This window comes from Natrix helvetica (genome assembly GCF_964273705.1).
Source record: "Natrix helvetica genome assembly, chromosome: 4".
NCBI lineage: Eukaryota > Metazoa > Chordata > Lepidosauria > Squamata > Natricidae > Natrix > Natrix helvetica.
In genome coordinates, this window is record NC_138550.1 from 54,779,900 (window position 1) to 54,805,523 (window position 25,624).

The following is a 25,624-nucleotide window of genomic DNA, read 5'->3' on the forward strand; positions in this document are numbered from 1 at the left end:
GGTGACCAAGCTTATGAGCAGCCGCCCGGCAACCCCCCTTTCCAGCCGTGTATAGTGCCGCTGACCGACCTAGCAATACCCGGAAGGCACCAAGCAACGTGAGCGCCTGTTCGACGCCCTCCGCCTCCCACGGCTCGGTGCCTTTGGAATGCCCCTAGGTGAGTGAATGGGGCTCTGCATGGCTGGAGAGGGGAGTTTCGCAGCGGCTTTTCCTCTCCCCGCTCGCGCAAAGGGCATCTGTGCTGCTGGCGCCGTCCGCTGCTTGGGTTTTTTTTTCAAAGCACGGAGGATGGATGCCGCTCTGGAAGTACACTCTATGGTTGTGGGCTGCAGATTGTACGACCATAGATAGGTACTGCTAGGTCGGTCAGCGGCACTATACACGGCTGGAAATGGGGGTTGCCGGGCGGCTGCTCATAAGCTTGGTCACCTCATGGCTGCTGCGTTGCTGCTGCGACAGCGCAACACAGCCATTCGACCCTGAGGCTGCGCCTGGCTCTTCGGGAACCCAGTCACAAGGGAGCAGCCTCCCGGCAACCCAAAAATAATAAGCCCTCCCCTTTAATAAGCCCAAGGCCATATTTCGTGGGTCAAAAAAATATAAGCCCCTGGCGTATTTTCGGGGAAACACGGTAGGTAGGGAGAGAGAGAGAGTGTGTGTAGGTAGGTAGGTAGGTAGGTAGGTAGGTAGGTAGGTAGGTAGGTAGAGGGACACAGAGAGAGAAATAGAGATAGAGAGAAATACAGTAGATAAGTAGGTGTTTCTGCTGACACAGCACTTGATCAATGTAATTCTCATCAATCAGTTAAAGAGTTTTTCAAAAGGGAAAAAAAGTTTTTGCACTTTGAAAACCTCCCCAAAACAGAGTTTTTTTCATGAAAATGGGCCCGTTTTTGTTTTTTTTTTGAAAAAAAGGCATGAATAGCCTTGGGGGAAGCTTGCAGAGTGCTCCGGGGGGGGGGGGAAATGACCAAAAGCCAGTTTTTCACAAAAATGGGCCCATTTTTTGTCCAAAAAATTGCATGCGTAGCCTTATGGAGGCTTATAGTGTGTTGCTGGGGGCTGGGGAAGCAAAAAGTGGCCCGTTTATTGCTCATTTCTGCCCTCCCCAGCCCCCAGGAGCTCTCTGAAAGCCTCCATAAGGCTATGCACGGCCATTTTGGTGAAGGGGCAGGGCTTCAGGAGGCAAAAAATGCTGTATTCGGTGTATAAGATGCACCCAGATTTTCAGCCTCTTTTTTGAGGGAAAAAGGTGCGTCTTATACTCCGAAAAATACGGTAATTACTCATTCCTGGTGTTACTGGAAAAACATAATGGCCGTTATTTTAAGATGGAGTAAGTTAAAGTTGGGAGAAATAAGTGCAATAAAATTAATACCTTACCAAGAGTTTTGCATGATGTAAAAGAAAGTTTGCCAGAACGTTTGTCAGAATCAAACTTTAAAGTAGATCATCAAGCTAACTTTTATTGGATTACAGTTTGTATACCTTCAAATCAGTCTTGAATCTCATGCTGTTTGTTTGGCAACATTTTTTGAACTGGTTTACCATTGCCTTGCCCTAGGGCTGCAAGAGAGCAACTGATCTAAGGCTTTACAAACTGAATAAATCAATAAAGCCACCCAGTTGGCTTTGTAACCAATGAGGGACTAAAACACAATGTCTCCCAGTTTCTAACTTCCCTCTAAACTGGCATTTTTCAAACATTATCATCAAGCATAAATTTATTGAATGGATATATCAATTATTCTGAATTCTATCATATTTGGGCCGCTTCAGGATTGTGTTTGACCTTGGGGTGTGTGGCCAGCTTGACATCACTCATTTTAGGGGCGACTGTTGTGACCTGAGTGCTCTGCCAGAGAAAACAGGCTCCCGAGCTCCGTTTTTGGCTGTGACGGCCTCCTGCAACCCTCTGCCAGTGAAAATGGAGCTTGGGAGGACGATGTATGACCCTCCCAATGTCCATTTTCACTGGCAGAGGCACTGCGGGCCGCATCTAAGCACCCCGCTAGGCCTTGAGTTTGACAACCCTGTTCGAGGGTTAATTTAATAGCTTTGGAAGTCTTACAAAGATAATAATAAAATAATTTACACGATTATAAACAAGTGATAAATGATAAAAATTAAAATTAAAAATTAAACAATGAAATGTGTATTTTTAGCTTATCCCTAAATTGTAATAACAGGGTTTAATTCAATTAGTAAGAATTTGTTTCTACCCCTGCTGAAAAAAAAAACCAGAATTAGACTTTACACAATCTGAACATTCTTAAAATCTTTCTGTATCCTTTCTGCTATTTGAATAAATTCTACAGTCTCCTACGAATCTTTCTAAATAAAAACATAAGGGAGAGAATATGGCTATTAGTTATTGGGCACTGATTACGTGAAGCTGCCCTGAATCCTAAAAATAAGATGGAAATAATTCTATACTACTTGAACAAAGAAGAGGAAAAAGTTAAGACTGACGCTCCTCCTTCAGACTGAGACGTTTCTATAACATACACATGAGGGGGTCCACATAAGTTCTATTCCATTATTTGGCCAACTAAGCTATTTATCACAAAATAAACACCTTTCGAGATATTTCCCAATATGGCTTACTTCTGAAATAATATACAAATTGATACATTTTCTAGAAAATAATGTATTTACATGAAATAGCAGTTTTGTATTACCAATATTTTTTAATGAACATTTTAAGTTGATCAATATTTTCCAATTATTTTTGGTTAGATATTTTCCTTTATAACAATAATTTATTTAGATTAAAAATCTGATGTTAATTTAAGCAAAGGGCTAAGCCCGGGATGGCGAACCTACGGCACGCATGACATGCGGAGCCATTTGTCAGGGCACCCAAGGTGTTGCCCTGTGAGCTGGCCAGTGCGCATGTGCGTGCTGGCCAGCTGACTTCAGCTTTTTTTTTTTGACGCCATTTTTCATCCTCCCCAGACTCCAGAGGCTTTATAAGAGCCTGGGGAGGGTGAAAACAGCCTCCTCCACCCTAAAGAGCTTTCCTGAAGCCTTTGGAGTGCAAAAAAATGGCCCTATGGGCAAACCGGAAGTCAGTTCCCAAACTTCCGGTTTGCCCGTAGGCCTGTTTTTTTGCGCTCCACAGGCTTCAGGGAAGCTCCTGAAGCCTCCAGCGGTCATCCGGAAGGGCGGGGGAGGCTGTTTCCTCCCTCCCCAGGCTCCTATAAAGCCTCTGGAGCCTGGGGAGGGGGTGAAAAAAGCATGAACAAAATGCGGGCAAGTGCTGGTCATGTGCGCATGCATGCTGGGGGTCACGCATTGCATTATGGGTGTAGTACGCCCATGCACGACCCCCCTGCACTCCCCCTGCTTTTGGCACACGAGCCAAAAAAGGTTCGCCACCACTGGGCTAAGCTATTGCTGGACCAAACACTATTGACTCAGCCTATTGAAATTACTACGTCCTTCTAAATATTTTGACTGTCTATTTAAATATTTATTCTTTCCTCCCTCTCACTTTGCATTATTGTCCCACACAATGAAGTGAATTGCTCCTTCTTCTCAAATACTAATTAGTTCTTCAGTCACCAAACAATTCTACATTCCTGTTCTAAGTGTAAATAATTTCAACTGTGAGTTGACTACGTTCATATAAATATGATCATCTATATAATTTCCTTTCTTAAACCTGGCACATAATCATTTATCTTAATTCTTAAAAAACAAAAGAATTATTATTACTACAAGAATAATAATCCAAGAATAGTTATAGTCTAATTAATTTAGATTTACAGTATTCCTATCAAAATGCATTCCTGGAGCATAACATACATCACAGAAAATGTAACGAACAGGTGACCATTAACCATCAATCATTTTTCTTGTGTCCTAAACCCCTAATTAAATAATTTGCTTAATGTCTTTAGGATTTTTAGTGACATTCTTTTAAAAAATTACAGGATAAGTTTTATTTCATCTTTTCCAGGATAGAAAAAAAAGTATTCAAAAAATGTTATTAAAGATAGAAAGAGAGAGAGAGAGAGAGAGAGAGAGAGAGAGAGAGAGAGAGAGAGAGAGAGACCGCATTTAAAATAAATATTTTAAAATCTAATCAAATTTGATATCTACATTATAATGAAACACAATTACACTTCCCAAATTTTAACAAACTAACCAACCCTAGTAACCAAATTACATACATAAAAATTAAAATGCAGCACTGTAACACTACTCAATAAATAACAGAAAGCAATGTAAATCTCTTCTTCAAATCAAAATATAGAGTACAATCCATGCACTCTCCCAAACCATATGAAGTCTCCCTTGCACACGTGGACTTCAAAACACATTTATTCCCTGTATTACAATAAGAAAAATCTAGGCTACAACATAGCCAGAATGTTAGTAGACAATGTACTTTTCCAGATACAAAACAGCCCTAAACTTTCTTTCAATTCTTGGGAAATTCTCTGTCAGCTTCTCTGCAACTAACTTTATTCAAGGCCAAGATTTTCACCAGATCTTTTCCAACACGATTTATTAAAAGGTAAATAGGTTAGGCTATAGAAATTCTAACAGAATTATTTCCATTTTCGAATCCAATCTATCTGTGAGGGTATATTTCACTTTATTTCTAATACCTTCTCTCTTAATCGCTGGGCTAGTTGCCTAGTTGCCTATTCTCAGACAAATAAAGAATATACTGGTGCCAGTATTACCCAACTGCTGCCTGAATCCCCATCAGACTATGAATACAACATTATATTTGATCATCTTTCGCTGCATATATGATCTTTATAATAGAACTGGCAACAAAAAAGTCTTCACTTGTTATTTCTAATTTTTTTTAAAAACTCTGAATACCTAGCATGCAGCAATGTTTTTCATCCCACGTTTCATTTCTATTTCTACTATACTTATTAGTGACTGGAAATCCCTTAAGGACATTTTGTTGAAAAAAGGATGATGTTACCCAGTTTTGATAAAGAAACATTTGCAAGGAAACAACCAAGCTTCAAGACTACCAAGGGCCCAGTGGTAGGTTGCCAATTTTTTTACTCCTGGTTCGGGTGTGCTCCTTCACACGCTCCTGCATGCGCAGAAGCTTCCGGGCACTGCTACTACCAGTTCGCCCAATCCGGATTGAACCGGGAGCAACCCACTTCTGCAAGGGCCCCTCATTTGAATCCTGAGCTATGAATAGTCTCCTCTATCAGTACAAAAAAAATGAATTTGTGATTTTTGGATTTGATGATTAGAAAAGGTAGATTATGGAAAGAAGGAAATTATGATGTAGCCTTCCAGAGAGAGGGTAAAATATAAATGCATTTATTATTGCTGTTAAGAAGATCAGAAGTCATTTCTTTATATCTTTTTTCTTATTCTTTCATTTATTTTCTATTTATTATCAGTTTTCCTTTTCTTTACTATCTTTTTTCTTTAAATTTATATTGTAAAATGCTTAAATTAAAGTGAGTAGAAAAAGATACTGTGCCCAAAGCAATACTTGTGATAATAGCAACCAGGGTGGAGCAAGAAGGCCAGAGTTTTGCCTAACATTTGAGAAATGTTGCATTAACCTTTAGTATGGTTTATCTTGTTAAGCATCATAATTTCAATCTTATTCCATACTCCAAATGCAGTTAGCAAATAGTCCTGATCATGGAACATTTAGCTAATTATATTAACTGGATATTGTTGCATTTTAAGAGTAACAATATAAACAAAGAAACTAATCTTTTCCTGATTTGCCTAACTGGTCAAACAGACTGTTTATGCAACATATTAAATTGACTAAGCCAGAAACTTTTGTGGTTTGTTAGCTGCTGCCATATGCAGGGCTGGGCATCAGGGATACTTATTGATATTATGACTAAATCTAATGTAATCATGTGTTGAATGTTTGTCTCTTTTCCAAAGAAAAATGGTCATGCAAAGGGTGATTAGCTACAAGTTGTAGGATAAAATTCCAGGCTGAGGCCCATTGCAGATATAATGATTTAGTCCTATTTAGTCCAATTTTGGACTTGGTTCAATATCCAAACTTGGCTTATTGAATCAAATCCAAAATGTGTGTTCATGCACTTTTTCCTGGCCCCTCCCCTTACTTGCCAGCTTTAAACAGAGCTTTCTTGTGTTCTTAAACAGTAGGTTTTTAAATAATGTTTAAAGCAATAGTTTTTAAAGGTGGATTTTGGACTAATTACCATTCAAAATATCTAGAGAATATTAGATGTCTATAGAGAGTCTTTCCTCCAGGTTATGGTTGTCCCAAAGGATGTTTTTCAAAAGGCAACTGGACTTCATTTTTCCTTTTGAAAAAGCACCTTGGGAATAGAGAATATTAGGTTGCTGCCATTGACCTATAGTAAAAATTACAATAAAGCAGGACAAAATTTGAAAAGGGCATGGATCATCTGATTCTATCTACTTGAACTACACAAATACATGCTGTAAATTTATAAACAGATTTATCAAGCCAAGTCTTAGATGGTTCTGGAAAGATCAAGATCACAGACTATTCAGTTTCTCTAAAATATTTATACTAACAATTTTTCTGATATCCTTGGGACTATATATAGCAATAGCATTTAGACTTATATACCACTTCACAGTGTTTTACAGCATTTCTAATTGGTTTACAGCAGGGTTGTCCAAACTTGGGAACTTTAAGACTTGTGGACTTCAACTCCCAGAATTCCCCAGCCAGCCATGCTGGCTGGGGAATTCTGGGAGTTGAAGTCCACAAGTCTTAAAGTTCTCAAGTTTGGACACCCCTGGTTTACAGAGTCAACATTTTGCCCCCAATAGTCTGGGTCCTCATTTTACTGACCTCGGAAGGCTGAGTCAACCATGATCCGATGAGAATTGAACTGTCAAACTGCTGGTAGCCGGCAGTCAGAAGAAGTATCCTGCAGTATTACATTCTAACTAATGCGCTACCATGCCTCTATATACCTATGCAGAAGGCTGCTAACACAACTTATTTTTTAATACCACCATCTTCTCCTGAATGTTTTAAAACAGGGGTATCAAACTCAAGGCCTGTGAGCTGGATCTGGTCTGCGATGTGGTCAGCGCTGGCCCCGTGGGGCCATCCTGGTCTACCCATTGCAAAGAGGAAAGATCAGGCCAGTGTAGCGTCGGCCAAATCTACCCAATGTGAAGAGGAAACATGTCAGCAGTTTGCGGAGTGGTGTCAAACTGGTACATCCACCCGGTTGCCATGCCCACTCAGTCCCCTGAGGTCAACCACAGCCCCGATGTGGCCCTCAATGAAATTGAGTTTGACATGCCTGTTTAAAACATCATTGGATATCAAGAATGAGATGCAAGGGGTTGCAGTAAAAAGAGACTTCGGAAAAAAGAAATTAATAGTTTTAATTCTTATCTGTTCCTCATGAGTTCATATTGTATCTCTACTGCCACATCACAACAAAGCTGACAGCAAAAGATCTTTTTGAAGGGCATTTTAAAATTGTGCAGGGGTAAGAATATCTATTGCATAAGCATGTTTCCTACTGCACAACTTTGGATCCATTCAAAGTTCTGTTTATACAGGGGTCAAAAACACAATTTCCCTTTTTATTTCAGGCAAAGAAATGTCAGGATGCAAATAATCAAGAATCAGTTCTTGATAGTTTATGAAACTTTAAATGCAGTCTTCTTCAAAACATCTACTGCTCGATAACAATCATATTGTTAACTATTTTGTTCATATACTGTAAAATAGTTGTGATAGGAAATGTACTATAATATTTTCAGTGGGTTTGTTTTTAATTGAGCTATCAGGAACAAGATTCCTTGCACAGGCAGATCTCTTGGCCATCCACAAATTCATATCATATTGCAAGTCATATAACTAAATGTTTTAAAAAATACTCCCAGTCAGTGTAATGACTTGTTTTTGATACAAGCAAGTGCATTTTACAGAATTCCCTATTGTGGGCAATTATGAAATCACAACTTTTTATTTAGTAAATGAAATTGTGCTTCTTACATCTTTACTTTAATAGCAATTATTTTCACTGATTTAAACAGATTTTTTTTCAAGCCATTCATCTTAGCACTTGATTTATTCCTTAAATTATTTCTAAACTTCCAAGTGTTGTACTATTCTAATTATATGCTTAGAGACCATGAAGAGAACTATAGAAATGGAAGCTATCTAAAAATTCTTATTTCTTGTAAATTATAGAAATTGTGCTTTCAATATTCTCAACAGTCATGACTATGACAACTTTGAAGGGATTATTCCACAACGCTAACCTCAATGAATTTAAAGTATTCCAAAGTAAAAGTCATAAAGTTAAGTTATTTAATATTTAAATAAATCTCTATTCTATAATTTAATTAATTCTGTACCCCTTAATTTACAGGGACTAGAGGTGCTACTTAGTTTACTTGTTAATTGTACATGTAAATATATGCCAACAATAATAGAGCTTGTATAATAATATGTGATACATCAAAACAGGCCATCTGGAGAACTAATGAATAATCAAGGGACTCCAAATTAAACTATAGAATTTTTCTTAGAATCTTTAGGACAACACTGTCAAGTTCAATCTAATCATTTAGACTCCAGAATCAATTTTTCAAACTTTATGACAGGTCTAATAGCTCCCACCTGTTTCTCTGGTTTGACTTTTGACTGGCAAGTTACCAGCTAGGGTGGAAATATAGACAAAGAACCCTATTACACTCTGGCTGTTTCTCTACTGTGAGATCACTCAGCCATTAAATTAGTTCCAGCCCACTTTTGCTAAGTCTTAATTTTGAAAGTTATATAGTGCTAGAAGACTGGGATGGAAGGATTTATGTTCAGCTTGTAAAAGGATTTGGAGGCATATCATCCATAGCTATAATATAGGTAATTTAATATTAAATATCTATCTCAATCTCAAGTAAAATATTTTATTACGTTTATTAATTTACATAATTTCATTAGTTATTAAATGACATAAACGTAAACTTTAAAATTATGTTTTTGTCATAATTAATTGCTTACAACTTAATTAGAAAACAATCATATTTAAGAGTGTTGTCTTTTTAAAGGTTTATAAGTCATTTAAAAAATTAAAGGCAGTGTACCTTAAATTTGTAAACCACACTGAAATAAAATTATGATATATGCTAGTATGATTTCAAAAATCTCATCTCATATGATTAACAATTATAAGGATAGTTTATATTTATAGTTTATACTAATAGTACTGCAAGCCTTGGGTTCATATACTCTCTGGCTCTTTAAATTTGGACTTACTATGAGGAGCATAAATTTAGAAGCTTTTCTTTCTGTTTTAGATTAATTAGAGCTTGCTAGAACATATTACATTTAATTTTAAGCAAGTTTAAAACAAACAATTTTTCACAAGTTTTGAAAACTGACCTATTTTTCTTCTATAGTACTTAAAGTTAACTATAGTTTTAGTGTTTGGGTGTAATGCTTAGCGGCTTAGGGTTAAAAGTGAAAAGGCAAAGTGTAATCCCCTTGACAGAATAAATAAACTATGTTTAAAAGTTGATAGTGCTTTCAAAGATGCAGGTGTCCTGATGTTCAAAGAAAACAAACAAATAAAATCCAACAATCAAAATCAAGGGCACAAAGCAGCAAGACACTTTATCAGTAATGTTCAAACCACTTCAACCACTTCAACAACTAAAAAATAAAGTTAATAAGCCTATAAATAAAATGCAACTATATGAACACGTCACAATCATGATAATTCAAATGAATATACCATTCAAGAATGTGTCATAGCTAGCGATTCAACTAGTTGACTATGATAAATTTAATTAATGATTATAAAGTAATCAGTTACTAGGACATAACTGAAATATATTTTACTTTTGAACAAGTTTAAACAAATTGAAAAGTATATTATTTTCTTTTAGTTCTAGTCCCCCATGATAATAAAGCAAACATGTATTTTAAAAATCAGAAAATTATTTTTCTTAGCAAATCAATTCCTTAGGAACAAAATAGTATAAATATAAAACAATGAGTCTGTGAAACCTACAAACCAATTCATTATTATCCTTACATATTTTAACCAAATATATTTTGAATTAAAACAATTTAATACATGGAAATAAGTAATAACGTAGCCATACATACCCTCTTTAAAATTATTTCACAAATTTCTATATTTTTATCAATATTAAGACTGTTGCCTGCATCCATAAAGTTACTATTTTACAGAATGATAGCTTTATGTAAATATATAAAATTAACCCATTTAGCAAAAAAAGTTAAAGTAAACAGTTGTTCACCCTACTTATTAATAACCAATAATTCCAGCAATGTTTTGATGCATCATGGCTTTTCTGCTGCAGATATTTAAATAATCAAGACTTCTATTGCATCTCAGCATTACAGTAAAAATCTGTATATCAATGAGAGAGAATATTTGTAATTCAGGATTGAATTGCGGGGTGCTTGGTTGTCTTTTTGCAGACATTTCATTACCAAGATAGACAACATCAAAAAAAACCTTGGGTTGCATAATAGGTTTATAACAGATTTTGACAGATTTCCTTTCCTGTTTCTTGTTGCTGCATTTTTCATTTGTAATGCTCTGCTCCAGATTGTCTGGTTTTGCCAAGCCATTTCCTTCAATTCTTATGGCGCTATGTTCAATTACTCTTTTAGCATTAGCACTTAGACTTATATACCACTTCACAGTGCTTTACAACCCTCTCTAAGTGGTTTACAGAGGCAGCACATTGCCCCCAACAAGCTGGATCCTCATTTTACTGATCTCAGAAGGATGAAAGACTGAGTCAACCTTGAGCCAGTCAGGATCAAACGCCTGGCAATGGAATTCAAAGGTAGCTTGCAATACTGTATTTGAACCACTGCGCCACCGCAGCTTTTTTCAGCAACATAAGGAAGGGGGCTAAATAAGATAAAATGGGGGTCCCAGCACCTAGGTTGAAGTGCCGCTATTATATTCACATATTGTGTGTATGTGCATACACATGCGTATCTTTGATCATGCTGCTGCAATCATCATCTGACTTCCTGATTCATCTATGGATGCTGCTGCCCTCTAAACTAGTCCTCAGGTATTTAAGAGTTAGAGCCCTTAATTATTTTCCAGGACTTTCCCCCACATTTTAAAAACTTTATAGATGCCAATCTTTAGTTTGAAATTATGGATGATATGAGCACTTTTTAAAATCTTAATCATTATACCTCAGCCACTCCTTTATGAGTAACTGGCGTTTTTTATTTAAGAAAACGTTGCATTTGTTGTATAACTTGGTCATTTAGAGAATTTGTAGAAAAAAATCTTAACCATTATATCAAATATCAAACAAAATAATAAATGGGTTATTTCTATAGACATAGAGGGAGTTAAGAGAATTCAACTTTGAATTTAACATTCAACTGTGCTCTCATCCATACACAAAATGCAAGATGATAATCAGCCATAAACTTTGGTGGCATCATTAGTACATCTCTGATCTTCATTTCCAGGCAATGAAATAAATAAATATGTGTTCTAATTATCTTATGCACTTCAGGACAGCTTTCAGCATAACAAATAACTAAATATATGCTTTAATATGATTTTAATAGAATCACACAAACATACAGTATGAGAAAACTGAAATTTGGTATTAAAACAGCAATATTCGCAATGTTCACTTGTCCATCAGTTGGACTGCATTGTGAAACGGTTTATCCTGAAAACTGTATAATGCACATTCATAATTACAGCATTTTAATTGCACTTGACCAATCAGAAATATATCCAATCATACTAATAAAAAGTCAAAGAAACCTAGTACAGTACAAACAGCAAAGAAAAACATGGCTGATATGTTACATATTATAAAAAACAATATAAGGAGATAAGGGATCAATTCAGTCAAAATCTTAGTGAAATTAATGCTACTGCAATTTCTTACCCATCAAGAAGATTCATTGTAGTCGATGTAACTTCAGAAAACAAGACTATTTTCCCCAAGATTCTGGAATCAAGGTTTTGTTTATATCTCTCAAAACTAAAATTTTCAGATGAGAATGCTTCTGTATCAGTAACTACTGGAATGAGCAAAGGTGTTATTTCCATATTTTCAGTGCAAGATGATACAAACTTGAGAGACATCTTGCTGGATGTGATTAATCCTTCTGTGATTGTATTTCTTCTGAGCCATTCTAAAAAAGTATTGTGGAGAATCTGTTTGATATAAAATAAAATTACAAGACAATATAAAATACACATATCAAAACTAAGACTTCATTTCTGTTCTCCAAAAGGACGTGAACCCACAATAACTTCTTAATAAGTATTTGATTAATTTTATATCAATGTATTTGATTAATTTTATATCAATGCATTTTGGAAAGCATTTGGCCCACCTGGTTAATTGGGATGTCCCATTTACTTCCTTTGGGCTTAAATATATAATCCAATTATTAAAATGGGTTTTGTAATTTCTACTGATATTAATTACTTAGAATTCTATATTCTCAAAAATATTTGTAAATACACTATATTTCCAAAAGTATTCGCTCACCCATCCACATAATCAGAAGCAGGTGTGAGCAAATACTTTTGGCAATATAGTGTATATGGAAATAAATATATTAAATGTTTGAGAAAATATTGATTTGCATGTTTTAGGTGAATTAATAATGATTAATTTGTGGAGACAAAATTAATGTTATTAAAATTAACACCGTCCTTCATCTTATGTTTTGAAAGGTATTCCAATATTACCTCCAAATAAAATCTTACTATTATGTTGATTCAAATTCAAAAATATAACTGTCTGAGTATCTCAAAAATGGGTGGTTCTAAAATTTTATAGATTAAAATATAAGCACCTACAGTTACTGAAAGTGAGTGGGCAGCCATATAAATTCTATATAAATAAATTCTATATAATTAAATAAATAAAAATGGATGGTCAAGATGGCACTGCTAAAAGCTTATGAGATTTTATATTCCAAAATTTGGGGGATGGAATGGATGCTTTGACCATGGTTTGTGATTAAGTTATGGTATGGTAGGTATATTATTTATTACATATAACAAACTCTGCATATTATTTTACTGCCACTGCTACTTATGATACACTATTATTAAAGTCATAATTAAAATAAAAATTAATATGAATAGAAGCCAACACAGAGGTCAATGATTTTAATAAATATCTATATCTCAAATATAATACTTCAACTTGTCCCCACTCTATCTTAGCAGGGATGAGGAGCCTGTGCCCTTCCAGATTTTACTACTATTGCAAATCTTAATATTTCTTATTATTGGACATTTATTGTGGGAAGCCGAGCTTACATTTCAGCAACATCTATGGCTAAGAGATTCCCAACCTTTTCTAAAATATTTAGACTTTTAAGAGAGAAAAATCATTCAACATTTATCACAGTCAAACTGCAACTGCTTCTAGGTTTTATTTCAATTTTATGCTCTCATTAAAGGCATGTTTTCAAACATGAAAGACATAGCATGTGCATGTGATAGAAATATAAGGCAACTATGTTACAGGTGAATTTGCAATCCTCAGCTTTTCTAAGGGACACTCTAGTTTACTGTCTGTCAGTTAGTGCTATGAAAGCAATCTGGAAACAATCTCTTCAGCAACTGCTCTCACCAACAAATAGTTTATTTTAAGAAAGTGGTTAGGTCAAAGGCTAAACATTGTCATAAGATGAAAACACACAATATGAAATAGAAATACTGTATTGTGATAGTATTTCACGTGTTGCATTTTCACAGAAATGCTTAAAACCTACTGAAATATGTTCCATTCTATTTACTGGAACAAACTGTAACTGCTATTAAACTTATTTTCAGTATTTTATATTGTCCTCAGGTAATCAGAATAAAATAGCACCATGCCTATAAAGAAACTTTGATTTTGGATTTTAGCAGTTTCAGCTGACTTTTAGTTACAAAGATTGCAGAATTCAAGATTACCATAACCATTTCAGCCAAACTAAATAGAATTGCACAATACAGTAAAACTCTGATGGAATGGATCTTGCATTTAGGAGACCTTAAAAACAATATGAGAAAGTTTCACCTGGACATCTTAGCAACAAAACAGATAACTTAGCTGATTTCAAAATATTCAGGGCAAGACACTTAAATTTATGCCTGTTGAAATTATTTATTTCAGTTTACAGGCGGTCCTTGTTTAATGCCCATTTGTTCAGCAACTATTTAAAGTTATGACATTGCTGAAGAAAGGAACACACAACTCCTCAAAGTCATGTGAACAAAATTTAAGCCCACATGAATTCAGGCAGCCTGGCTACTTGCTACCCACCAGCTGACCCTATTACCCAGCCCTGCCTGCCACTGCCATTACCATTATGAAAGCAGGCAGTTTGGAAGAAGGCCTTAGCTGGTGTAATAATGGTTAGGATTAGGGTTACTACAACAGCTGGGGCCTTTTTCCAAACTGCCTGCTTTCATACTAGGGCAGCTGGGACAGAGTCTTCTCTTACGTACAAGTTAGGGCCTTCTTTTGCAAAAGAATTCAGCTAGCATGTGAAAGGCACCTCTGGCTGGTATGGTAATAGCATGCTATGCAAAGGGCAAGGTAGTGGCATGCAAGGCTTGGCAGCAGGAGCAACTGGCACAGAGGAGGGTTTCCGCTGGTTTGCCCCAGATTGGGCGAACCGGTAGTGGCAGCGGCAGGAGGCTCCACCCACCTGCCTGGATGCTTCTGCGCAGGTGCAGAAGTGTCGCGTGTGTTTGCGAGCACGGGCAAACTGGTAGTAAAATGTATTAAAACCCACCACTGAACTGGCAGCAGTGGGTGAATGGATAGCAAAACTAGCAAAGATGGGGAAGAGATGGGTAAAGAGGGGTTGAAGTGGAAGCAGTCCCATAGCTTTTTCCATAGCTTGGTTTCAGTGGCTCCTTGCATAAGTACTGCATGGAATTTACTCAGCAATAGCAAGTAGGATTGCTGGAACTGCTGTCAGTAAGCACACCAGTCATATGGTATTTTTGCTTAGTGACCATATTGCTTAGCAATAAAGTTGATGGTCCCAATTAGGTTCATTAAGTGAAGATTATCCATATATCATTTATGTAATAGCTCAGGGCAGAAATGGTATAAATCAGTATAAATATGGTAGCAATAGCACTTAGACTTATATACCACTTCATAAGTACTTTATGACCCTCTCTAAGAAGTTTAAAGAGTCAGCAGGTTGCACCCAACAATCTGGGACTTATTTTACTGACCTCGGAAGGATGGAAGGCTGAGTCAACCTTGAGACAGTGAGAAGCCAACTGCTGGCAGTCATCAGAATTAGCCTGCAATACTGCATTCTAACCACTGCACCACCATGGCTCTTAAATGATGCATTTTTGTATTTATTAGTATTCAAGGATAACAGATAGGTCTTCCTTCCATGGTCCATTACATCAACTTAGTACCAAAACAACCACAATTTGAAAACCTGTATAAACCATTCTTTGATCTATTCTTCCTACTTTGTATTCACTTTTAGATTTTTTTTTGGCTTGGCAATGTGTATTATAGTTATAAACACTTGATCTGCTCTGACAACTTAATTTTTTTTCTTATTGGCAAGTTTCACTGGATGTTATGTTTAAAAAATGTGGCAAAAAAGTAACTTTATTCTTCCTATCTCAGTTTGGGAGACTTTAAAGCAACCTATTGTCCTATCTACAGTTAAGGACATCTTGCAGTCAAATTAAATATTTGTATGTTCCATACAGAACTAGTTTAAGCATTAATCAATTTTCTTTTCATTTGTTTTTCAATCTCTTTTCCTGGTGAAACTTCTCCCAGTGCCTGAAAATTTGGTGAAAAGAAATGAAATAATAAAATATATTTTTTAAAAAAAATCCTGTGATTTTTGTTTTTTTCAATGAACAGATTCATCTTGAGCAAAGCTGGAGAAGATCACTTCCAGAAGTGGAAGCAATCAGTAGCTTCAGTCAAACATAATTTATAACCTCTACAGAGTAGCTCAGTGCCATACTTGTACCTTGCAGTCAACTGATCTACTTTCCAGAAATCAAGGAAAAAACATTCTAATCTCATCTAAAAAAAATATCAGAAGCAAATTATGATTCTCAAGATAAGGTACCATCCTTAGAAGCTGCATCTTTACATTATTTCAAAAACATATATAGATCTAATCTGCTCTAAAACTTTCCAGTTGCATTCCCAGATAATTTTATGAATAAATTGTGATTTTGTTAATTTCTGGTGATACTGGTTTATCTCCCCATGATAATCTTGTAGTAACATGCCTTTATTACATGGCAGGGTAGTGCCATTATTAAATATTTCATTTCATTCATTTTTTAATAACAAATAGGCAGCAAAGGATATGAAATCTCTCTCTCGAATGCCAGGGTTATGGAAGGACACTAGGTGAGGTGCCTCCAGAAGACAGATGATGGCAATAGAAAGTGCAAACCACCAGTCTAAAGCAAAAGGTAGGACTAAGTGTGAACACCAAGATGGCTTTTCAGAGTAAAAGTTTAGACCTCCAGTTTCCTGTAGATTCAATCATTTAATTACAGAACCCTTTTTGTTCAGTATGAAAAGTCCCTAAGACTATGTAACAAAGTGTTGTTTAATTTAAATATTTTCTAAATTTTTTGAGCTACTTACAACTTTCAAAACTGTAAATGCAATGACTGATTAAATAATGTTTTAAAAATAATAATAATATTAAAACTAAATCTAATTGCAGAGATTAGTTATTTTAAACATACATATACAAATAGAATTATATTGTAAAGCAGCTCAGAAGTGCCATCTTGTGGTAATTGTTTTCAACAAACACAATACTTTTTGAATATGTATGAACTGCTTAAATTCCAATCATATATTTTATAAATTTCTTAACAATACCATAAAATATGTAAAACTAATACAATATTTTTTTTAAACGGACAGTCAAGTAATGCTGCATCTTTCAAAAATACTAAGGCATATGTTTTTACAGATTAAAATCTGTTTCAGCTGATGTAAAGTCAATTTAATGATATAGTTCAGGAATTTGTTTCACAAAATTGCTTATTCATAATTTCCAAAAATAACTTCTTCTTATTAACAATGGATTCTATGGCTCATAAATGTATTCTGCAATATAGTTCTTCCAAACAAATCTTTATTAACTATGTTTACAAAAGATGGGAAAATGGATGGAGTAATTGTTAAAATACAGAGATTGAAAAGTAGTGAATAGTATAAATAGTGAATAGTTTTGCTGCAAGGAGTGATTATTAAAAGAAGCAAAACAGATATGCATACAACTATGTTTTTGTTCATTTTGTTATATAGAATTGAGAGTTAGGATATCAGGAGACACATAAAAACTATTTAAATTTAATCCGTGTTTTGTCTGATTGTTTAAATATAGTTTGGAGATCAATTCTATTTTTTCTCTCTTTAGGCTGTGTGCCATTAGGCATGTTTTAAGTTCAAATTTTCCTCCCTCTTGGGGGCTCCACATGCTGGCTGCTAGGGAACAGGTGGCCCAGTAGGTAGCTTAGTCAGAAAAACATTCAGAAAACTCACACAGACAAATCTTTTGAAAATCTCACTTTTAACTCCTCTTTTTAGCACTTTCTAGTTTTCTGGTCTGGGCAGCTTCAGGCAGCCTTAGGCTCTCAGTGGTAAGAAGAACAAGGAAGTGTGAAGAGCTCCAAAGGGATCTCTGCACATTAGGGGAGTGGAAGTTAAAATGGCAGATGTGAACAAAGGTAAAGTGAGGCACATTGGTGCCAAAAATCTCAATTACTCATAGAAACTAATGAAGAAAGTTATCTTGGAAAATGGGAAACAATTCAATGAAAGTGTTGCCAGAGTGTATATCCACTGAAAAAAAGAAAGAAAGAAAAGCCAATAACATATCAAGGGTAATAATATTTTTAATAATGGTATTAAAAATAAGAGTGCCAATAAATCGGCAATATTGCATACAGTTCTAGTTACTATACTGCAAAAAGGATACAATGGAGCTAGAGAAAGTTCAGAAGATAGCAACTTCTGGGGTGGAGCAGTTTCCCTATAAGAAAGGTTGTGGCATTTGGGGCTTTTTAGTTTAGAAAAGAGACAAATGAGAAAGTAGATTGGTACACAAAATTGTGAATAGTGTGGATAAAGTGGATAAGGAGAAGTTATTTTATCCTTTCCACAATAATAGAGCCATAGGTCAATGACATTGAAAACTGGAAGAATAAGAAAAGATGAAATGGCTTCCCCCCGTGCAAATTAAATTTTGGAATTTGCTACCACAAGATGTGAAGCTGTTTGGACAAGGGTTGGACCAAATCATGGAAATGATAGGGATCAACGACTGTTAGCTTTGATGATGACTTTGAAGGCTATCTGCTGAGACACTAGTGTCTCAGCAGATGGTTGGCTATTATGAGAAAAGACTTTGGAGTAGGTGGGCCACTGGTCCAGTCCAGCAGCGCCCTGCCTATGTTCTTATTTATTTAAACTAAAACCTACCTTATCAGTTGAGAGTAGATAGAGGGGCGTTAAAGAAGGAATAGTACTTAATTCACAGCTCAACCCCAATAGCTTCAGGATTTCAACAAGTACATCATATCTTCTGGTGTTGCTTATTTTGAGCAGATTGAAGTCATCCTTAGGTCGACATAAACTTTTGATATTCACTTCCAAATGTGCCTATAAAGGCAAGGCAGAATTTTTTTAAAATTGAAAACACTTTTATAAAACTATGATAAATAATGATCTATTTGGTCAAATAACTTAGAATCATTTTGAAATCAATTTCTTGTTTTGTGTCACTTCAGTTATTAAATAACCAAGTATTAAATGTATTGTATATACTCATATATTACCCCATTTGTAGATAAGCTAGCAGTTATTTTTTTTATACATTTTTATTAAAAATTTCAGAGTTGTCTTATCTATGGATGGGCTTATATAGGAATATATATGGAATATAATGGTACTTTAAAAAGAATTAACTTATATATTAGTGGATAAATCTAACCCAATGTTTTGAGTATATTTTGGCACCTAAAATTCTCTGTTTATCCACAAATATATAAGATAACTAAATAAAACTATTAATAAAACATTATTAATTGAATTGCATCTAAATATTGAGGGAATATAAAAGGCAACAGCAATAATCTTATGAGAAGTAATAGCATCACTGTTTTTTTGTTTAAAAAAATTTAACACTGTTGCCTCAATTTATCTAGAATCCACTTAAAACATTGCAGTGGTCCTAATTATTCGTGAGGTTCCATTCTAGTGAAAAAGAAGAACGAACAAAATTACAAATAATGAGAACCTGTCTGTAAGAATTATGGAGTTAGGTTCCAGAGCCTATGGTGCTTTCTTCTTCCCAAAGTAGTCATCCTTTTCCTTTTTGTCTTCCCAGATGAAGATCTTGCATAATGATTTCTTTCGTACTGTTTAATGATTGGAATAATATATTTAACTAGCTAGGTATTCTCAGTTGTAGGGCTCTAAATGGATTCCTAGCAGCAGTTGGCCTTATTCAGAGCAAGTTGTTCATCATGTGCTTCACACTGGTTTCTTTGCTGCATTGTATAACTTAAACCAAAATTTCCAGAGAACTCTCTCACTCTCACTCTCTCTCCGTTCCTCCGTTCCTCCCTCCCTCCATCCATCCATGATAAGGCTTTTCAATCTCTTTCTCATAATAATCTATTTCAACTTCCAAATTACCACCACGAATTAAGGGACTCTTCAGAATAACAACAAGATGTACAAAGACCCACAGCCAAACAGGTCAATGACATGTTTCTCATTTATTTTGAAACAATGAAGTGCTTTCGGTTTATGAAAAGGTACTTTGAATACAAACCATTGTTCACCAATTTTCTAATACATTTAACACTAGCTTGCATAGGCTGTTACCCAACGTTGTGCCTACCATTTACCACCATTCTGCAAACAGCATTATTTAAGAAATATCTGAAAAATAACAAACAAAATAGAAGTTGTTTATACTGTACCTGAGAAAGAATTGCTCCTCCTCCATTATTTCCATATGATAAATGAACAATCATCATATCTTTATCTGGACCATCAAAATAACCAAGTGGTTTTATGGGATTAGGTTTTTCTGAAATGTCCACTTCAAAAATCTTTCCACTAGCTAAAGCATTTAATTTAATTTCATTGTTCTTATCTTTTGAAAAAACTACTGTTCGTATCGTGTCCATTATTTCATTCTTACTCTTTAGTTTTACACCACCAAATGTGAAAGAGGCAGAAAGTCCCAAAATCTTCCCACCTTTTGACATGAAAGCTAGAAATTGTTTAGACACAGCATCTGAAATGGGTTCTGATTCAGCAATGATCAGAAGCAATGCATTGTCAACCCAAGGAACAGTCAGAACTTGTTTCTCTAACAACTGGTAGATGGTGTAAGCATTAATATCAACACAATCCATGATGATTGATTTTATTTCTTCAAATTTTATTTTTTTAGAATCAGACCCAAGATAAATTAAAATATTAGGAGGCTTTCCAGTCAAGTTTACTCTTTGCATATTTCCTGTTACATAGTCACCACTAACTTCTTCTACACTGCCACTATAATCATCCGGAAGATCTGGGATGTTTTCTGCTGAGGCAAATTTAACTGACTCAATTGTACTGTTCTCCAGTTGCAAACATTCATGGCAGCTTGAAAGATGTAGGTGATGATGTTCTGAAGCATCTCCTTCCTTTTCAGATAATTGCTCAGATTCCTCATGATATCCATTTGTTTTCTGCAGTCTGCATTTCTCTTGGTGCATTTCTTGATCACCACTTCCTGTAAATTCAGCAGTTTCCACCGGAGATTTATCAATATTTTCAAAAAGTGAGTCTTGTGACAGTTCACTAGTTTGTATCTGACCAGACTTCTCTTCCTCTTTGGTACCCGAAGCCAGTTTTAATTCTTTCAAGGCCGATTTCTTCAGGTTCACAGCTAATACATGTTAAGTAAGTTGTTAAACAAAACATACAAACATAGCAGCACTAAATAATTCTGCCTTCAATATAAATTTCAACTGATAATCCAATCTTAAAATACATTGTGTAGACCTGAGTGCATTTTACTTCTTGCAATTTTTGTAATGTAACTTAACATTACATTTCTGCAAATGTTTAAGTTAGTTAATTTTTTTCTCCTTTGAATAATGCAGATATATAAATGTACCATATCCATCAATTTATGAACGGGACATGCTAAAACTCTGAACTTTCCTATTTAGGATATTCCTAAATTTATCTGAAATTGAAGTTGTTCAGGGTAAACCAGGAGTTATCTGGGGTGGATGATTTATTTCTGGAAACCACTGAAGTGCTTCCAGAAAAAGATGATTCAGAGAGATGTTTAGCATGGTCCTAAGAGAGATGGAATGTTCTGGAGTTCTCTGAAATTTTCTGTTCCTGATCAATTGTTTTATCTGCACTCTAGGCATAGATAAAATGTTTCATAAAATTATGTTATTTATTTATTTACACATAGACTGGGGTTATATACTGCTTTTTGTCCCATAAAAATGCTTAATTGGCTATTTTATATCTTGTCTTTCCTCTGGGAGCTGAAGATGTATTTAGCACTCCTTTCTCCATTTTTCCCATAACAATCCTATAAGATAGGTTGGCTGAGAGACAGCAACTAGCCCAAAACATTATGACTGTGGACAGATTTGAATCTGAGTCTTCCCAGGCTCAAATCCAAAACTTGAACCATACCATCACATTACCTGATTTGTTTGGTTTTGACTTAATATATTTTGTGAACTCAACAAATTAAGGACAAACCATTTCAAGTTTGACAATTATAAATATCCCACCCTTAAAAAAAACAGGAGTAAATGAAGCAAAGAAGTAATCAGAAGGATGGACACAGAAAAAGGGGTTTCTAGGCCAGGTTTTATTATTCAAGAATTAAACAACTGGAAGAAGACTGGATTTCATTCATATGAATGAAATCTACATGGGGCTCCCCTTGAGATGCACCCGAAGACTGCAGCTGGTCCAGAATGCGGCCGCGCGGGCAATCACGGGGAGTACTAGGTACTCCCATATAACACCTCTCCTGCGCGAGCTGCACTGGCTACCTGTGGTTTTTCGGGTACGTTTCAAGGTGTTGTTCACCATCTTCAAAGCGCTCCATGGCACAGGACCTAGTTACCTGCGGGATCGCATCCTACCCCATACATCCCTGCGACCAATTCACTCTCACAGGGAGGGACTCCTCCGGGTGCCGTCCACTAAGCAATGCCAGCGGGCGGCGCCCAGGAGTAGGGCCTTCTCTGTGATGGGCCCAACCCTCTGGAATGACCTCCCCGCCGATATTAGAACCACCACGGATCTCCGCTCCTTCCGCAAGAAACTCAAGACCCACCTGTTCCAATTAGCTGGCCTGGCCCAATTATAGCTCTATTCTTTAATCCTCCTGGCAGTTATTTTAAATTTCTGGGGTAGATTTTAATGTTGTTTTAATTTCATTATTATTGTAGTTTTTTATGTAATTTGTTTTTTACGGTTTTGATGCCTCCTCTATGTATATGTATATGGTGTTTTAATTTTTGACTGTACACCGCCCAGAGTCCCTTTGGGGAGAGGGAGCGGTTTATAAATTGAATAAATCTAAATCTAAATCTATATGCCTGCTCATCAAGCAGTATTATCAACTGGCACTGTAGCAAATATGGCCTGCATCAGGTATGGAATGACCAATTTGGGGGCAGAGTTTCTTTCCTAGCTCAACGAGGAGACTGTGGTGCTGGTTCTTCACTCAGTTAACATACTCCCCTCCATTAACAATCTATAAATTGAAAGATCAGATACAATTATCCCCAATCAAGTCTGTTCACAGGTGATAACAACTCAGGAGAAATGAGCAAACACCCACCCATACTATACTAAAGTGGATATACTGCAGCTCAAGGAAGAAATAGTAAAGAAGAATGTCAACCTATGTTATGCTGCCTTCAATCATTGTACAAGTCAACAGGAGCATGGAAACTAAGCATATTTGATCTTGGAATTAGGCATGAGGGTGAGAAGAGGATACCATCAGATGGACTTCTAATTGACAGGCATCAAAGCAAGATGAATTTGCAAAGAATGATGAAGCTCTGAATTTGAGGATAGTTTATATGCCATTTAAATATATACTTTTGTTGGAGATAGGCAAATGGGTGTACTTACAGACAATTTTTTGAGGCACCATTCCATTATCCATTTGGAGTCTGTTTTCCAAGAATGCTATCCCAAGGCTACTAAAATTATCTATGCTGGCTTCAGCAAATAATATGTAAGGCTTTCCAGTTTTAAAGGCCAAAGGAGAACAAAAATCTGACCATTTCACAATCTGAAGAAAGATTCACAGAATAATTTTGACATTAAAGCATGTACAATTAGAATATTGAAATGCATTATAAAATTAAGTTAATATTCCTACCATTAATGTAGTTTCTAAATTAAGTTAAAAGAGATTAAATACATCTACCAAGTCATGTTCCATATACCCATGGTTAATGAAAAACCAATGGGAAGAATAATAAATTCAAATTAATATTGATCATGGTAAATTAGAAAATAAAGAACAAAGAAGGAAATACAGAATTAGGAATTAACAGACCTTTAAATTTCTAATGGAGGCTTAACTCATTTTATACAAAAGCTATGCAAAAAGCTATTATAAAGCTTTTATGGAGATCCTGGATATTTTTGAACTGGGGAATAGTTATAATTTATACGCATTACCTACCCTTTAAAGAACTGGCTATAAAAAACAAAAGTCAGTACTTCAAGTTACCATATTCTTTGCACTATAAGATGCACACACCCCCACCCCAAAGTGGGTGGAAATGTCTGTGCATCTTATGGGGAGAATATTGCATCACAGACCGGGCCGCGGCGGCAGGGGTTGGTGTGGCGGTGGTGACAGACAGCGGCGGTGAACGGCCTGCTGCCACCTATTGGCGCTGCTGCCTATTGGTGGTTGGATCAACCACCTGGAATACTACCAATCAGCTGTTCCAGACGATGGCGATCCCTGCCTCCTGGAACAGCTGATCAGCAGTATTCCTGGATGCTGATCCAACTGCTGATAGGTGGTGGTGATAGGCAGAGAGTGGTGGTGGTGAGCGGTGGCAGCAGCAACAGAATAGACCCTGGTCCACGAGAAAAAATCCATTGTGGGGACAGTCTCACCTACGGGAAATTTCTTCCGGAGCTTCAAGAACTTTTGGCTGAAACAAGATAGCATTTCCTGCCTGAGCAGGGGGTTGGACTAGATCTCCAAGGTCCCTTCCAGCTCTGTTATTCTGTATAACAGCATGTTACAGGAGGCAATCGAAGATAAGTCATAAAAGGTTTAGACAAAGCCGTGCATGATTTTTGTAATTGAAACAAAACATTTTTTTCTTTTCTTTTTTTCCTCCCCAAAAGTTTATGGTCTGGAGCGTCTTATGGAGTGAAAAATTCAGTAGTTTAAAGACTTATTAGCAAAAGTATTTTAAAGAAAACGTACCTTTTTTGCTGAGCAAGTTGTAGCTTGTGAACTACTTGTTTGAATGAAAATACCTTCAGTTACAAATGTAATATGTTCATCTTCAACTACTTGTTCCAAATAATTAAAATGTGATACAATAAATAATGTCCATTTGTTTAAATCATCAAGGGACTGAAAAGAAAAAAAGGTGGCTTAAATCAACTATATAATTTTAGAAAAATGCAACGTGTATTGTACTTTACAAAATCTGGAACGTGTCCTATTCCTGAAGTATCTATTCAGGAAGACATCTTTTATAGCAGTTTAAACGCTGACCTTAGAAAGATGAGAATCAATTTTAATCAATAATAGATTTCATATGCAAGGAAAATGTTAGAATCAAACGCATTCTGAATGGTCAATATTTAAATATACCTGATAGATGTTTTCTGTTTTGCCACTGGCAAATAACAGTGTGAAATAGGTCAATATTAATACTACCAATAAATATAGTTTGGGGTAGATTACACATCTTTGTAGCAATCCTTTCATTTCCTCTACCACTACTTCTCTAAAATATTTCTAACTTTAAATAATTCCTGTTTACTTAGAAATAAAGACTTGATTGCAAATAAAAGTGTATCTACTAGGGAGTAAAACCTAATGAACTACAGTGTGATTTACTTCTGAACATTATCTAACTGTTTCACAGATGTTTATCAAACATGTCCTTAAAAACATACAAGTCTCCCATTTCTTATTCTTCTAATTTTATCAAATGACAATTTAAAGCTAAAAAAGAACTTCTGAGCAACAGTTCAGGAAAAGCTATATGGTGAGTGATTCTTCATCCTATAATAAAGCAAATAATTAATTATCCTAAGGAATTTAAAGTACATAAAGTGAGCAGCAAAAATCTGGATAAGAATTTAACTTAATTTTTTTTTAATTACAAATTTGAAATATTAAGACTTTTGCTGCTTTTGAAATAATTAAAATAAAATAGTACCTTTGTGGGAACATAAATTATTTAGTCTTTTGGGGAAGAGATGACTGCTGACTGGACTAAGTATGGGAAGATCCAATTTCTAGGTCTCCATTAACATGAATGCCACCAGAGGGACCTTGGGTTGGTCACTGCCTTTCAGCCCTAA

The 25,624-nt window shown here is 35.7% G+C and overlaps 1 protein-coding gene across 1 annotated transcript in view; it reads right to left on the minus strand.

Annotated features, from left to right (window-relative positions):
• Positions 1 to 25,624, minus strand: part of HLCS (holocarboxylase synthetase) — a 70,365-nt gene that overhangs the window by 41,202 nt on the left and 3,539 nt on the right. Inside the window, exons 2-6 of the mRNA XM_081951305.1 lie at positions 24,510 to 24,662; positions 23,183 to 23,345; positions 19,984 to 20,945; positions 18,476 to 18,655; positions 11,900 to 12,171 (exon numbers count right to left, since the gene is read on the minus strand). Of these exons, the coding sequence (XP_081807431.1) occupies positions 11,900 to 12,171; positions 18,476 to 18,655; positions 19,984 to 20,945; positions 23,183 to 23,345; positions 24,510 to 24,662 (1,730 nt within the window). The remainder of the gene's footprint in view (positions 1 to 11,899; positions 12,172 to 18,475; positions 18,656 to 19,983; positions 20,946 to 23,182; positions 23,346 to 24,509; positions 24,663 to 25,624) is intronic.